At 41.5% G+C, this 16693-nt stretch overlaps 1 protein-coding gene across 1 annotated transcript in view; it reads left to right on the top strand.

The window, feature by feature from the left end:
* The window catches only part of ADAMTSL3 (ADAMTS-like 3), a 381686-nt gene that overhangs the window by 166459 nt on the left and 198534 nt on the right, over positions 1-16693 (top strand). The window contains exon 6 of the mRNA XM_010831002.1: positions 4022-4148. Coding sequence (XP_010829304.1) covers positions 4022-4148 — 127 coding nt within the window. The remainder of the gene's footprint in view (positions 1-4021; positions 4149-16693) is intronic.

Raw genomic sequence — 16693 nt, 5'->3', positions numbered from 1 at the left:
AAAGGAGATCAGTCCTGGGTGTTCATTGGAGGGACTGATGCTGAAGCTGAAACTCCAATACTTTGGCCACCTCATGCGAAGAGTTGACTCATTGGAAAAGACTCTGATGCTGGGAGGGATTGGGGGCAGGAGGAGAAGGGGACGACAGAGGATGAGATGGCTGGATGGCATCACTGACTCGATGGACATGAGCCTGAGTGAACTCCGGGAGTTAGTGATGGACAGGGAGGCCTGGCGTGCTGCGATTCATGGGGTCGCAAAGAGTCAGACACGACTGAGCGACTGAACTGAACTTAATGACTGCCATAGCTCCATATACTCTGATTTTTTAGGCAGAAATGTTAGAATTTTTGTAATGTAGAATTCAATTTTCAGAGATCTCAAACAGGAGTTGACTCAAAAAATTATTTGCTTCTTGAAGGATTAAATTTGACTGATCTGGGAAATTCATACTTTGCTCCATCTGGAGTAAAGACCCTTATTTAAACACTGACTTCTATGAACAGTGTAAGAAATCATAGGCTGGAACTATGAAATAATCCTTTGCTGAAGTGACGATTTATATATGAGTATTTATTCCCCAAAGCACTGCTCATATATCTTAAATTTTTATTTATATTATCCCCTGTCTTGTGTAACTTGTCTTATCAACTGTACTGCAAAATAGGAATCACATCTTATTAATTTAGACTCTGTAATGCCTGGCTCTATACAAATTGGCTGTGTGGGTATTAATACATTTTATTGATATGTTTATCAGTTAGTGATTTTTAAATCATTACAGCTAGAGATCTTGACTTCAGGAGAAGTCACTGAACTTGAAAATGCTTCAGGAAATTCTTAAAAAGTTGCTCATTGTTGATTATGATGAGATCTAAGAGCCAATATTCAGTAGTCCCTCAATTTCAAGGGCAGTTTTGGCTTATCTCTTATGAATCACAAGGCAATCAGATCTTTTCAGATATTATTTTTCTGTGATGTTTTCACATGCTTTTTTTGGCTGCAAGATTTGGATGAACTATAGCTTTAAAAATTACGAAATAAATATCAGTGCTCAGGGAGGTATTTGATTGCCCAAGATCTTGCAAAGCTCTAAACACTCTTCAAAATAAGCCCATCCTAGCTCCTAAACCCACACCCTTCCTGGATGACCAGATAAAGAGCAATTCTCATTCTCATGAAATGTGAAGTGCTCAGGGACTCACATGTGTGAGGACAGAGCTTGGCCCAGGAACAGTATTTCTATAATTTAATGGTAGAATTACTCCCCTTGGAGAAAGTTGCTTGAACACAAGTTACTCATTGATTGAATCTTAAAAATGCAAGTATGGTTCCAAAATCAATCACTCTTAAGTTATTCCACATGTACTTAGTAAATATTAATATTATAGCCTGTATAACTGGGTTTGTTGTTGTCCATCTGCTGATACTAAAGGTGAGGAAAGTAGAGCATAGTGATAAGATTCTAGTGTTAGAGGACCTGGATATTCAAACAATATACTAGTTGTATAATGTTGGAAAGACATGTAACCTCAGAAACAGTCAGGTTTGTAAAATAGAGATAAAAGGTATCAAAAGGTGGCCATGAAAATTAAATGGAATAATGTGTATTACATGCTTGGCATAGCACCAGCATTCAATAAAAATCAACTATTATTATTACTATTTCACTATAATCTTTATAAAAATTCATATAATCAGAATGAAAGGGGTCTCAGAGGATTCAGCTGCTCATCAAATAATTTAATCCCCTCTCCAGTTTTCCTGTCCCAAAGTCTCCTACCTAGCCTGTGATTGAATATTTATTGTTGGATAACTCTGACTCTAAATACGTTCTCATATTGAACTAAATTACACCTAAACCCGTAGCTTTCACCATTTGAAAATACACAAAACAAATGTAAAGCCTTTCTTCACGACATCCCTCAGTGAATTTGAAAATATCTCTAATCATAGGCTTTTCCTCAAACTTCCTTGGAACTTTTCCCACCTCCCCTTGAAACTTTCATTTGATCTTGTTCCTTCCCTTCAGCAGCAGCACTTCGGAAAGAATAGTCTATAGATGTGGTTTTGACTTCCTCCAGTTTTATATTCCCGTCAACACCTTGGATACAGACTCTGATCCAGCAGTTCCCCCAAGCCGAAGCGTAGGGGCTCAACCCGGGAGTCCAGGCAAAATGAAAAACAGAGAGAGGTGATTCAGGGGGCTCTCTTTTGTTGAGCCCTTCGAGTATTCTAATCACTGTACGAGGAGTTTTACATGTATTTTCTCATTTCGTGCCTAGTATAGACCCTGTGTGAAGCATGTCTAAATGTCCCTATTTTACTCTTGAGGAAAATGAGTCTCCTGGAGTAGTTTGCATTGTTTTACATCCTGCATCTTGAGAAGGGTGGTAGGGCTGGGTAGTTGTTGTAATTGGGCTGTTTGCCTCCAAGGTCTCTGTACTTAACCACCAAGCATATAAATACAAATAACACTGAATGTGTGCAGAGAGTTAGAAATAAACAAGCTCATTAGTTAGTGTTAATATTACTGGGCATATGTCATGTAAAAGTCATATTAATAAAATAAAAAGAAATATAAGACGTAGCCCTTTTTCTCATATAAGGAAGCTCACAGTTCAGCAGATACACACACAGTACTCACAAAAGCTTCCCTCATAGCTCAGTGGGTAAAGAATCCACCTGCGATGCAGGAGACCCTGGTTCAATTCCTGGGTTGGGAGATCTGCTGGAGAAGGGATAGGCTACCCACTCCAGTATTCTGGCCTGGAGAATTCCATGGACTAATAATAATAAGCCCATGGGGTCGCAAAGAGTTGGACACAACTGAGCGACTTTCACTTCACTTCACTTCACTCACAAAAAGTAATAATTCACAAGAGACTGAAGGATGTCAGTATAAATGTATTCTGAGATATATCTCTTGTTAACTCCTTATATTTTAAAAATTATTTATAAAAGTTTTTATAAGAATAATATATACACACATATACATATACAAGTAAAGATATATAGGTATAAATATAGATAATGATACAGAAAGAGATATAAAGATCCAGATACAAGATATTGAGAGAGATGGATTTATCACTATGAATAAGATATAGGTATGTGTGTTAGTCACTTAGTTGTGTCTGACTCTTTGCGACCCCAAGGATTATAGCCCACCAGGCTCCTCTGTCCATGGGATTCTCCAGGCAAGAATCTTGGAGTAGATTGCCATTCTTTTCTCCAGGGGATCTTCCCAACCCAGGGATTGAACCCAGGTCTCCTGCATTGCAGGCAGATTCTTTATGATCTGAAGACCAGGGATGTAGGTATAGATTGAGATTAAAACAGAAAAAAATTAAACTATGGACCAGAAGGATATATATCAACCTCAAAATAGTGGTCATCTGGGGGAAGAAATGAGAGAACAGGACTAGGGTAAGGATAGAAAGAGAGGGAAGGGGTTGGGGGAAGAGGAGAGAGGCAGTATTTGTAATGTTCCTTTCATTTTATGTACATAAAATAGCTGAATTAGAAGTATAAATAAAAAAGCTAAGGGTGAGAGTGTCAAGGGGCAGCCTCCATTCATCTTTAATTCTTTGGTCTTTGGATAAGAATCTTATATATAAATGACACGGTCCTGTAAAGCTGTATATGTTATTATTTTTAAGATTTTTTTTGATTTGACCATTTTCAAATTCTTTATTGAATTTGTTACAATATTGCTTCTGTTTTATGTTTTGGGATTTTTTTTTTTTTTGGCCATGAGCCATGTGGGAACTTAGCTCCCTAACCAGGAATCAAACTCACACATCCTGGGCATTGGGAGGTAAATCCAGAAGTCCTAACCCCAGGATCCTCAGGGAAGTCCCTTTATTTATTATTATATATTTTAAAATCTATGTTCTCATCAAAGAGAGCCAACTCATACATTTAAGAAGGACAACACCATCAGTATGATTTCTGAAATACATAAGGTTTGATATGCCCATATCTCTATCCACTCCTGACCGCCATCTTCTGTCTGCAGGCAGTGGGCTGCGACCGGCAACTGGGGAGCAACGCCAAGGAGGACAACTGTGGTGTCTGTGCTGGTGACGGCGCCACCTGCAGGCTGGTGCGGGGACAGTCAAAGTCACACGTGTCTCCTGAAAAAAGTAGGTTTTAAACCCAATACATTACCATACAACAGCATGTGCTTTAGACCCTCTGATAGTATAATAACGTTTTCCCATTGCTAAGGTTTTTAGGTAGTAAGAACTTTTGACTGGTGTTCTATAAGATACATTTCTCCCCAAAAGTGTAATAGATCAAATTTTAATTCCCATTACCTCTTCTTAGATTACCTATTTCTTTGAACTTTTGCCAATACAGAGTACAACTATGTTTTTTTATTTGCTGATTTTTTAAGGTAAACTAGGAGTCATTATTTCTTTGCCCCCTTTTGATTGCTAACAAGGTAGAAAATATCATCCTATATTTATTGAAATATTGTCCTGCATTTATTGTCCACTTATGCTTTTTTATCTTTCAATCAACTGCTGAAGTCATTTACTCTTTTCCCTATTTGGATGGTGATCTTTTCCTCACTTGTATCATGAATATGTACTATTTGTTGTAACTGTTTTTACTATTCTCAGTTTGTCATTTGACTTTCAGTATTGTTTGTAGAATCAGTAGTTTCTAAATTATAGATACACAGAATTCTCCACCTTTTAAGTCTGGTAATATCTGCTTTTTTTAAAATTATGGGTCAGTCAACTTTTTCTGTAAAGGGGTAGAGAGGAAATATTTAAGGGCTTTTTAGCCTATATAGTTTCTGGCTTAGCTACTCAGCACTGCTGCTGCAGGTGAAAAGCAGCCACAGGCAACCAGTGAACCAATGGGAAGAGCTGTGTTCCAATAAAGTTTTATTTACAAAACTAGCCTGCAGGCTAAATTTGACCCTCAGGGTATAGTTTGCCTACCCCCTGCCTTAAAGAGAAAAAAATTATACATGTATGCCTTCTGCCAGTGCTTTTTTGTATGTGTGTTCCTACTTTAAAATCTTATTCCTTTGAGTTTATTTGGATTTAACTTATGAAACAGAAACTGAAAGTGAAAGTCGCTCAGTCCTGTCTGACTCTTTGCAACCCCATGGATTGGTCCATGGGATTCTCCAGGCCAGAATACTGGAGTTGGTAGCTCTTCCCTTCTCCAGGGGATCTTCCCGACCCAGGAATCAAACCAGGGTCTCCTGCATTGCAGAGAGATTCTTTACCAACTGAGCTATCAGGGAAGCCAAAAGTTTATTTATTTTTTTGGCCACACTGATTGGCTTGTGGGATCATAGTTTCCCACCAGGGATTGAACCTGTGCCCCTTGCATCGGGAGCACAGAGTCCTAACCATTGGACTGCTAGGGAAATCTATGAAACGGGATTTTACTCATTCTCCCAAAATGGGGAGAACCTTAGAGGAGGAGTGGAGGGTGGAGAGGGTTTTCCAGGCAGAGGAAGCACAAAGTTCATTGCGTGACATTAGAGTGAAGCCTGGACTTTCTTGAGTAACCTAGGATTGCACATTGGTTAGGGTGGGAGGAAAGAAACAGTGGCATTCAGAAGGAATCATAAAGGCCTTCATTGTTGTGAGTCACGTTTCAGGTTCAGTGAAGTCATTACAGCAATTTAGGCAGTGGAGGGACTTGATTAGATTTGCATTTTAATGAAGTGATTCTGGCAACTTGTGGAGGTGAGCCTGGAAGCAAGGAGTCCAACTAGGATGCCACATTTATCTTCGTCGGGGTTGTAGCGAGGTAGGAGAGGTAAAGGAGCAGAGAGGGCAGAGAGATTTAGGAGACAGAGTCAGCAGAGTTTGCTAATTCATAGAGTGAAAACTGTAAGAGAGAAGAGGAAGCTATTCTCAGGATGCAGATTTCCCAGCCTGAACAGCTGGGTGGATTTCTTTTCTGTCCATCTGGGGAAGGAATGTATGGAGAGGAAATGCATACCAAAAATAAGGGTTCACCTCCTTGGGTTTTCTTCTTTCCAGAAATGTGGCCCCATAAGTATTCAGTGCTTTGTTACTTTTCTGATACCTTCAAACAGATGTTAATTATATTTTGTTTGGGGTGAAAGAGTTGATCTGAAATGTGACAGTCCATTGTTGTTAATGGTCTTTAGTTATGCATTTTTAATACATATATTTTTTAGGTAATTAACTTTTTATGGCTGCATCGGGTCTTAGTTGCAGCTCATGGGATCTTCCATCTTCATTGTGACACATGGGATCTTTAGCTGCGGCATTCGAACTCTTAGTTGCAGCACGTGGAATCTAGTTCTCTGACCAGGGATCAAACCTGGGCCCCCTGCATTGGGAAGGTGGAATCTTAGCCACTGGACCACCAGAGAATTCCCTTTAGTTATAAATTAACTGAGTTTATCCAAAGAGAGTAAATACAATATATTAGGAAGGCATGAGAATTTAACGAGGGAAAAAGTGTGAGGGGATTCAAGTGAAAAGATAAGGAGAAGAGTAGGTAAACTCAGAACTCAGCAGAAGCAGTATGGGAGCTGAAGGAATAAGTAATTCCAAAAAAGGAGGTAATAGTCGGCCATGTGAAATGCTGTTTCGAGGTCAACTGGAATAAAAGTCCAAAATTTTCTCATTGGCAATTTGAAGCCAAATCTGTGACCTTAGCAAGAGTGGTTTCAATGAATTTCTGGCTAAAACCAAAGTGTGATTGCAGTGGGTTTAGAAGTAAATAGAAGATGAGAGAATGAATGGAGGGAAGGATTTTCCCAGGACTAAAGGAGGGGGTACACAATCACACCATGTTAAGAACTGAGTGACTCTAGGTGCCCTTCGAGAACATGGTGAGAAATTAACTGTGTTCCAGAACAGTTTTTTCTTTTTCTTTTTACACTCTGTTCATTGGAGGTAGAATCAGCTGCTTGAGAGAGAAGGCTCTCAAACAGATTCATCAATGGGGATAATAATTATACTCAGTCAGCTCTTAGGGTCATCGTGAGGATCAAATTAAACTATGTAAGAAAAAGTGTCTGACATGTAGTTAACATTGGCTGAAGGATAAAGGGAGATGACCCTACTCTCCAGCCATCCTTTTCTTCATTGGAAGCTATGATCTCTACATCATTCCTTCTTCTTTAGGGCAAAGCATTGGCAAAGGGATTAACAGTAGAAAAAACAATTTCAGTACAACAAAATATCCGTGCAAGCTTTAGGAATAATTGTGGCAGAAGGGTGCTTAGTGACTAGAGAAAAAAGTTTAAAACATTTAATACTTTTGAATAATTTCTGCAAAGGAAGAGCAGCTGGATCTCAGAGACAGATCTCTAAAGGGAGCTAGTAGAGCTGGGGGCATGCTGCTGGCAAGTCCAAGCTCTGTCTGCCTGCTCTAGGGCTGAGGCTAAAGTTAGCAAAGATGCATGCCTGCCTGTGTGAAAACCTGGTGCTTCTCATCCTTGCTTTTCATTATGGCCTCTTCATGTCTGTTACTGCTCTGAATCTGGCCAACTGAAGCTGTTTTTGGCTGAGATTTTCCATGGGCCATATGGAAGCACTTCCCTATAATGATGCTTTGTGTAAAAAAAAATGTGGGAAATGAAGCCACGTCTCTCCCTGAGTGTGCATCCCCAGGCCTGCAGAGTCCACCAGGCTCCTTGGGCCTCACCTTGCCAAGCCGTCATTCCTATCTTCCCCAAGTCTCACGCTGAAGGAGGCCAGGGCAGGGAGATGCTGTTGGCACAGCCCTGCTAGCAAGAAAGTGCATGAGGCTGCTCTTGGGCCCTGTTTCCATCCTGCAGGGAGGCAGATTCAAGGTGGAAGAGCCTGGAGCCAAAACCTTCGCTGTGAGAAATATCAGAAATTAATCCACATACAACATGCACATTTCCTGTTCAGAGGGAGGAGAGAGGCTGAACTCACAACTGGCATCCATAGCTTTGGCTGTTGGAACAGAGAGCTGGAGGCCACTCAGCTTTTTAAGGAGAGAAGAGTCTAAAAACAGCAACAAAAAAGCATACACCCCTGATTGGAGCATTTGGATTTGGTACTGGGGGACTCACTTGTATTTCCAGATTTTGCCATTGTTTTGACCTTGTCCATAGAAGGACCATGCACCCCTGAGACAAATAAACAAATAAGCTCACCTTGTCTGATCTGTTTGTAGAGTTGACCCTTGAACAACACAGGTTTGAACTGCATGGTTTTCCATTTTCTTCAGCAGTAAATACTACATGAATAAATGACCTGTAGTTGGTTGGACCCACCCACGTGGAACCACAGATAACAGAGAAAGTGTATATAGAGAGCTGACTATCAGTTATACTCAGACTTTGTGGGGTTTTTTTGGCTGCGATGCCTGGCATTTGGGATCTTAGTTCCCCAACCAGGGATTGACCCAGCCCCCTGAGTTGAGAGTGCAGTCTGAACCACTCTGAAAAGTCTCTATGCTATGCTTGGATTGTTGACTGGAGGGGGTTGTTGCTCCTAACTGCCGCCACCCTACCCCCTGCATTGTCCAAGGATCAACTGTACATTTTTCCTTGGTGACAGCTAAGCTTATTGATGCAGTGACACCTGAGGCTGACCTGGAACCCCACACCTTCTTACCAACCATCCTCGGGTCTCCTAGAAAATACAGAATCCTGGGCTAGGTGGACTGTGGGGCTGCCTCACAGGGCAGTTCTTATAATGTTTTCTCTTCATACACTTTTTTTTTTCTCTTCATATGCTCTTTGTTTCTGTTTTGACTGTTATTTCCAAAAACCATCTGTACACTTAACTTATTCCATGACAAAGAAGACTGTTATTGACTATAACAGGCTTGCTGAGGTGGTAAACAGATTGCTCTCCCTTCCTCCTGCCTTTTTATCTCATCTCTTTCTGCCTCCCTGTCTTCATCTTTGTAGGGTGAGATTCTGATTGATAGTGCTGTATGCCAGAACTGTGTCTGGCAAAAGAATATTCAAACCAAGCACCCTGTTCATTTAATTTTTTACATTAAAAAAATATTCTTGGCCCCACTGCACAGCTTGTGGGGATCTTAGTTCCCCAACCAGGAATAGAATCCTTGCCCCCTGCATTGGCAGGCAGATTCTTAATCACCGGACCACCAGGGAATTCCCAGACTCCATTCATTTTCATGGGATATTTAATTCACAAGAGCGAGCATGGCATGGAAGGAGATCCCAAGATTGAAAATGAAAGCCCTTGCTTTCACCCTCGCCTTGCTCTTCCACATGTTTTTTTTATGCATCTTCTATGTCCTCTGCAAAGAAAAACAAGAGGACAATGACATGTAGGTTCTGTTAAGAAGGAATGTTATGGAGTCTGTTTTTCACAGAGTAGCCACACTGGCCAGGAATTCCTGGCTTAATACCTCTTTGTAAATCGCCTTTTATTTACACTTATTTTAAAATCCATACCACTTCTCATGACTTTCAAAGTCTTATGTATTTGGCTTTTATGTCATGTCATGTGTGCTGTCTTGCCTTCATTCACTAGTCTGTAGTAATCTCGATTTTCTGGAAGATTTTTGACTTCCCAGGGACCTTTTCCTCCATGGCTTTTGTACTGACCAATCCCTGAGCCTAGAACACACTTCTCCTAGCTCTTAACTTGGCTGTCTCTTTCTCAACCTTGAGCTTAAGCATCACCTCCTCAGAGATATTTTCCTTGACCAATCTGCCTAAAGTCGGCCCTTCTGTTTTCTATTTCCTTCTTAGCCTTTATTGCAAGAGGTAATTGTTTGATTTACAGTTGACTCTTAAGTAACATGGGTTTGAACTGCACAGGTTCACTTATATGCAAATTTTTGTCAATAGTACATACTACAGTACCGACATGATCCTCAGCTGGGTGAATCCCCGGATGTGGAAACTTAGATACAGATACAGAGAGATAACTATAAATTATACCCAGATTTTCAACTGCATGTAGGGTCAGGGCCCTTTACCCCTGTGTTGTTCAAGAGAGAGCTGTATTTGTTTGCTTAATTCATCTCTCCTGCTGGTCATATGTTGCAAAAGTGGACTCTGTATCATTTTCATCATTTTATTCCTGGAGCTTGTAGGGTACCGAGCACATCAGAGGAGCTCAATAAATGTTGCACGAATGAATACAGGTTCTTCACTGGAAATAGCTCTGCTTCCCGTTATGTTTTCAGTGAGACTAAATATAGTGCAACAGAATTTTGGGACTAGAATTTTTGGACTAGGGTAATAACCTCTTCTTGGCCACTGTCTGTGATCTTAGGCAAGATCACAGGAACTTGGACTTTTTCATCTGTGTCCTGAATGTGTTAGCACAAATCATGTCTAAGACATCTTTTAGTTCTGAAAATCTATTAAATATATTTGTACTTTATTCCTTATTTTAAAAAGCACAGACCTTGAGGTGGAATGCAGGTCAGAGAAGTTAGTCCTAGGATCTCATAGGAAGAAGTTTACAAAGCTCTAATGAAAAGTTTCCACAGAGATGGCTTGTCTTCCTAAAGAGCTCAGGAAATTTTACATGTTTATATTGGTTTACATGGGCTTCTCAACTCGAAATTCCCTGTCTTTGGTGATAAGGATGCCTTCTACCCTCAGTACAGGGAGGTACCTTCCCCTGGAAGCTTTATCTCCTGCTTTCATCCAGTGGAGGGACACAGTGTCCTTGCACTGGATGTTTCTTAGTACCTTTAATTCAAAATAATCAGTTCAGTTCAGTTCAGTTACTCAGTCATGTCTGACTCTCTGCGACCCCATGGACTGCAGCATGCCAGGCCTCCCTGTCCATCACCAACTCCCGGAGTTTACTCAAACTCATCTCCATTGAGTCTGTGATGCTATCCAACCATCTCATCCTCTGTCATCCCTTTCTTCTCCCTCCATCAATCTTTCTCAGCATCAGGGTCTTTTCCAACGAGTCAGTTCTTCACATCAGGTGGCCAAAGTATTGGAGTTTCAGCTTCGACATCAGTCCTTCCAATGAACACTCAGGACTGATCTCCTTTAGGATGGACTGGTTGGATCTCCTTGCAGTCCAAGGGACTCTCAAGAGTCTTCTCCAACAACACAGTTCAAAAACATCAATTCTTCAGTGCTCAGCTTTCTTTATAGTCCAACTCTCACATCCATACGTGACTACTGGAAAAACCATAGCCTTAACTAGGCAGACCTTTGTTGGCAAAGTAATGTCTCTGCTTTTTAGTATGCTGTCTAGGCTGGTCATAACTTTCCTTCCAGGGAGCAGGCATCTTTTAATTTCATGGCTTCAGTCACCATCTGCAGTGATTTTGGAGCCCCCCAAAATAAAGTCTGCCACTGTTTCACTGTTTCTCCATCTATTTGCCATGAAGTGATGGGACTGGATGACACGATCTTAGTTTTCTGAATGTTGAGCTGTAAGCCAATTTTTTCACTCTCCCTTTTCACTTTCATCAAGAGGCTCTTTAGTTCTTCTTCACTTTCTGCCATAAGGGTGGTGTCATCTGCATATCTGAGGTTATTGATATTTCTCCTGGTTGGCAATCTTGATTCCAGCTTGTGCTTCATCCAGCCCAGCATTTCTCATGATGTACTCTGCATATAAGTTAAATAAGCAGGGTGACAATATGACATACTCCTTTTCCTATCTGGAACCAGTCTGTTGTTCTATGTCCATCTAGCTGTTGCTTCCTGATCTGCATACAGATTTCTCAGGAGGCAGGTCAGGTTGTCTGATATTCCTATTTCTTTCAGAATTTTCCAGTTTTTTTGTGATCCACACAGTCAAAGGCTTTGGCATAGTCAATAAAGCAGAAATAGATGTTTTTCTGGAACTGTCTTGCTCTTTTGATGATCCAGCAGATGTTGGCAATTTGATCTCTGCTTCCTCTGCCTTTTCTAAAACCAACTTGAACATCAGGAAGTTCACGGTTCATGTATTGCTGAAGCCTGGCTTGGAGAATTTTGAGCATTACTAGTGTGTGAAATGAGTGCAATTGTGCGGTAGTTTGAGCATTCTTTGGCCTTGCCTTTCTTTGGGATTGAATGAAAACTGACCTTTTCCAGTCCTGTGACCACTGCTGAGTTTTCCAAATTTGCTGACATATTGACTGTAGCACTTTCACAGCATCATCTTTCAGGATTTGAAATAGCTCAACTGGAATTCCATCACCTCCACTAGCTTTGTTTGTAGTGGTGCTTCCTAAGGCCCACTTGACTTCACATTCCAGGATGTCTGGCTCTAAGTGAGTGATCATATCATCGTGATTATCTGGATCATGAAGATCCCTTTTATACAATTCCTCTGTGTATTCTTGCCACCTCTTAATATCTTCTGCTTCTGTTAGGTTCATACCATTTCTGTCCTTTATTGAGCCCATCTTTGCATGAAATGTTCCCTTGGTGTCTCTAATTTTCTTGAAGAGATCTCTAGTCTTTCCCATTCTATTGTTTTCCTCTGTTTCTTTGCACTGATTGCTGAGGAAGGCTTTCTTATCTCTCCTTGCTATTCTTTGGAACTCTGCATTCGAAGGGGAATATCTTTCCTTTTCTTCTTTGCTTTTCACTTCTCTTTTCACAGCTATTTGTAAGGCCTCCTCAGATAGCCATTTTGCTTTTTTGCATTTCATTTTCTTGGGGATAGTCTTGATCCCTGTCTCCTGTACAATGTCATGAACCTCTGTCCATAGTTCATCAGGCACTCTGTCTATCAGATCTAGTCCCTTAAATCTATTTCTCACTTCCACTGTATAATCATAAGGGATTTGATTTAGGTCATACCTGAATTGTCTAGTAGTTTTCCCTACTTTCATTAAGTCTGAATTTGGCAATAAGGAGTTCATGATCTGAGCCACAGTCAGCTCCCCATCTTGTTTTTGCTGACTGTATACAGCTTCTCCATCTTTGGCTGCAAAGAATATAATCAATCTGATTTCAGCGTTGGCCATCTGGTGATGGCCATGTGTAGAGTCTTCTCTTGTGTTGTTGGAAGATGGTGTTTGCTATGACCAGTGCTTTCTCTTGGCAAAACTCTATTAGCCTTTGCCTTGCTTCAGTCTGTACTCCAAGGCCAAATTTAACTGTTATTCTGGGTGTTTCTTGACTTCCTACTTTTGCATTCCAGGCCCCTATGATGAAAAGGACATCTTTTTTGGGAGTTAGTTCTAAAAGGTCTTGTAGGTCTTCATAGAACCGTTCAACTTCAGTTTCTTCAGCATTCTTCAGCAGCCTGGTCAGGGCATTACAGCTTCTTCAGCATTACTAGTCAGGGCAATCACAGGACTTGGATTCCTGTGATTTTGAATGGTTTGCCTTGGAAACAAAGAGAGATCATTCTGTCGTTTTTGAGTTTGCATCAAGGTACTGCATTTTGGACTCTTTTGTTGACCATGATGGCTACTTCATTCCTTCTAAGGGATTCTTGTCCACCGTAGTAAATATAATGGTCATCTGAGTTAAATTCACCCATTCCAGTCCGTTTTAGTTCGCTGATTCCTAGAATGTCAACATTCACTCTTGCCATCTCCTGTTTGCCCACTTCCAACTTGCCTTGATTCATGGACCTAATAATCCAGGTTTCTATGCAATATTGCTCTTTACACCATTGGACCTTGCTTCCATCACCAGTCCCATCCACAACTGGGTGTTGTTTTTGCTTTGGCTCCGTCTCTTCATTCTTTCTGAAGTTATTTCTCCACTGGTCTCCAGTAGCATATTGGACATCTACCTACCTGGGGAGTTCATCTTTAAGTGTCCTATCTTTTTCCCTTTTCATACTGTTTGTGGGGTTCTCAAGGCAAGAATACTGAAGTGGTTTGCCATTCCCTGCTCCAGTGGACCATGTTTTGTCAGAACTCTCCACCATGACCCGCCTGTCTTGGGTGGCCCTACATGGCATGGCTCATAGTTTCATTGAGCTAGACAAGGCTGTGGTCCATGTGATTAGATTGGTTAGTTTTCTGTGATTGCGGTTTTCAGCCTGTCTGCCCTCTGATGGAGAAGAATAAGAGGCTTATGGAAGCTTCCTGATGGGACAGACTGACTGAGAGGGAAACGGTTCTGTTCTGATGGGTGGGGCCATGCTCAGTAAATCTGTAATCCAATTTTTCTTGATGGGTGGAGCTGTGTTCCCTCCCTGCTGTTTACCTGGGCCAAACTATGGTGGAGGTAATGAAGATAATGGTGACCTCCTTCAGAAGGTCCCATGCATGTACTGCTACACTCAGTGCCTCCAACCCTGCAGCAGGCCACCACCAACTCACGCCTCCGATGGAGACTTCTTGTGCACTCACAGGCAAGTCTGGGTCAGTCTCTCGTGGGGTCACTGCTCCCTTCTCCTGGGTCTGGGTGCACAAGGTACTGTTTGAGCCCTCCAAGAGTCTTTTTTAATTCCTGTGTAAGTCCTCGCAGCTCTGTGGTGGGGTTAAAGGCGACCTCCTCCAAGAGGGTTTATGCCATACCCAAGTCTGCTGCACCTAGAGCCCCTGTCCCTGTGGCAGTCCACTGCTGAGCCGTACCTCCATGGAAGATGCTCAGACACAGTTCTATCTCAGTCTCTGTGGAGTCCCTGGGTCTTGGTGCGCACAAGGTTTGTTTGAGCCCTCTTAGCATCTCTGGCGGGAATGGGATTTGATTCTAAACATGAATTTGCCTCTCCTACCATCTTGCTGGGGCTTCTCCTTTGTCCTTGGATGTGGGGTATCTCCTCACAGTTGCTCCAGCGCCTACCATCTTACTGGGGTTTCTCTGACCTTGGATGTGGGGTATCTCCTCAAGGCTGGTCCAGCGAAGCACAGCCGCCGCCAGCTGTATGCCAATAACTGGTATACCAAAATGGCATATTTGGGGGTATCCCATTACAGAGTCAGAGGCAAGTTGCCATTTAGTCCTTACCAGGCTCTGGATTTCTTAGCTGCAGAGTAAAGGGCAGAGAAGAAGGGTTATACTCTGATTCTGGGAAACATTGGACAGAACAATGTTGTCAGGTGCTGTATGTAAAATAGAACCCTCTCTTGTTTAGTAGCTAAGTTGTGTTTGACTCTTTTGAGACCCCATGGACTGTAGCCCATCAGGCTCCTCTGTCCATGGGATTTTCCAGGCAAGGATACTGGAGTGGGTTGCCATTTCCTCCTCCAGAGGATCTTCCCAACCCAGGGATCAAACCCGTGTCTCCTGCATTGGCAGGCAGGTTCTTTACTGCTGAGCCACCAGGGAAGGCCACAGCTCCCTCTGCCACTTGCTATTCAAAACTAGTCCTGGAAACCAGCACAGTAACATGTACTGTTAAACACTCTGCCTGTTACATATTCTTCTGGGGTAAAGGCATTTTAAGCCATTAAAGATCTATACCTCCAGATTGGGAGCAGATGTTTCTACATAGATACCAAGGCTGATAGCTAAGGACACTCATTTGCAGATGCAGCAATAAACACCATACATGATGTAGCACATGAGCAGCTCAGGGCAGGGATGTAATTACAGCAGAGGTGTAGAAATTGGGTTTCAGCTTGCAGCAGTTTCTCTCACCGAATCCAATCCCTGCCGAGTCCCCTGTCTGCTTTTAAAGGATGGTTGTTAATTTCTGATTTTTATTTTGCCCAACTTTGTTCCTTGGCACGTGTCATTTGTCCCACCTCTGTGTCAAAAGGAAGTATATGATCAGCCTTGCATTTTCAGAATCCATGTAGCCACACGCTGGCTTTCTCTTCGAAAGAGTCCTAGTCTCCCAGTCCTCCAGCACACCAACAAAGGCACAGACAAATTAAATCAAACTTGACTATCCACGGACTTCCCTGGTGGTCCAGTGGTTAGGACTCTGTGCTTCTGATGCAGGAAGTGCAGGTTCTATCCCTGGTCAGGAGACTAAGATCCCACATACCATGGTGCAAGACCAAGAAGTAAAAACGAGACAGAACAAAACTTGACTACCCTAATTTGGAAAGCTGTCAACCCCTGTTCTATACAATGTTGTTTTAGGTTAAATGATGCCAAGTGGTTATATGTGTGTAAGAGTATTAATAAATACCATTTTTGTGTTTATGTTTTTCAATTTACGAAATGCTTTCACACTCGTTATCTCATTTTAAAGGAAGATAAGTATTATTTTCCGTTTTTTCATAGAATTATTATTAGCATTAACATTTATTCGATACTTTTCTTCTTTAAAAGCTTTAAAAAAAAGCTCCTCTATTCTTTGGGAATGGAGAGAAGATGGAGGGTGGTGTGTGTGTGTGTGTGTGTGTGTTTGAGCCTGAAAGAGCAGAATAATTAAAAATGCAAGGTCAAAAAATAATATGAAATATACATGACCGAAAGTTTTGTTCAGCAAAATACCCAACCAAATTAAAAATAAAAAATAAAAAACCAGAAATGGTAAAGTGGAAATGAGATTGTCAAAGTGAGGGTAATAGAAGAGTTCATCTCTTTTCTTGTGTTACGTTGGAATGTATATATTTAGGTGGGTGCAGTTCTAATTTGACTTTATAGTGCAAATAAATGATCTGGTATAAATTGCAGTCCTCCTGGGCTGAAACTGATGTTTATTGATTAGTTAATATTGTGTGGACAGTTTATTTCCTATACATTTTGCTACTTAGCAAAGCGGTGATCTCTGCGGCAGGAAATGAGACATAGAAAAAATATGATGGAACAGCTGGATTTGAGCGTTTATGTGTAGGAGGGAAGTCAGTGGAAGCAAACTTAATAGATCCTTGGGTCAGCCCAGTGATTGCA

The sequence above is a fragment of the Bison bison genome, unplaced genomic scaffold (genome assembly GCF_000754665.1).
Source record: "Bison bison bison isolate TAMUID 2011002044 unplaced genomic scaffold, Bison_UMD1.0 scf7180017859304, whole genome shotgun sequence".
NCBI classification, from domain to species: Eukaryota; Metazoa; Chordata; class Mammalia; order Artiodactyla; family Bovidae; genus Bison; species Bison bison.
This window is presented reverse-complemented; position numbering and strand designations above follow the sequence as displayed.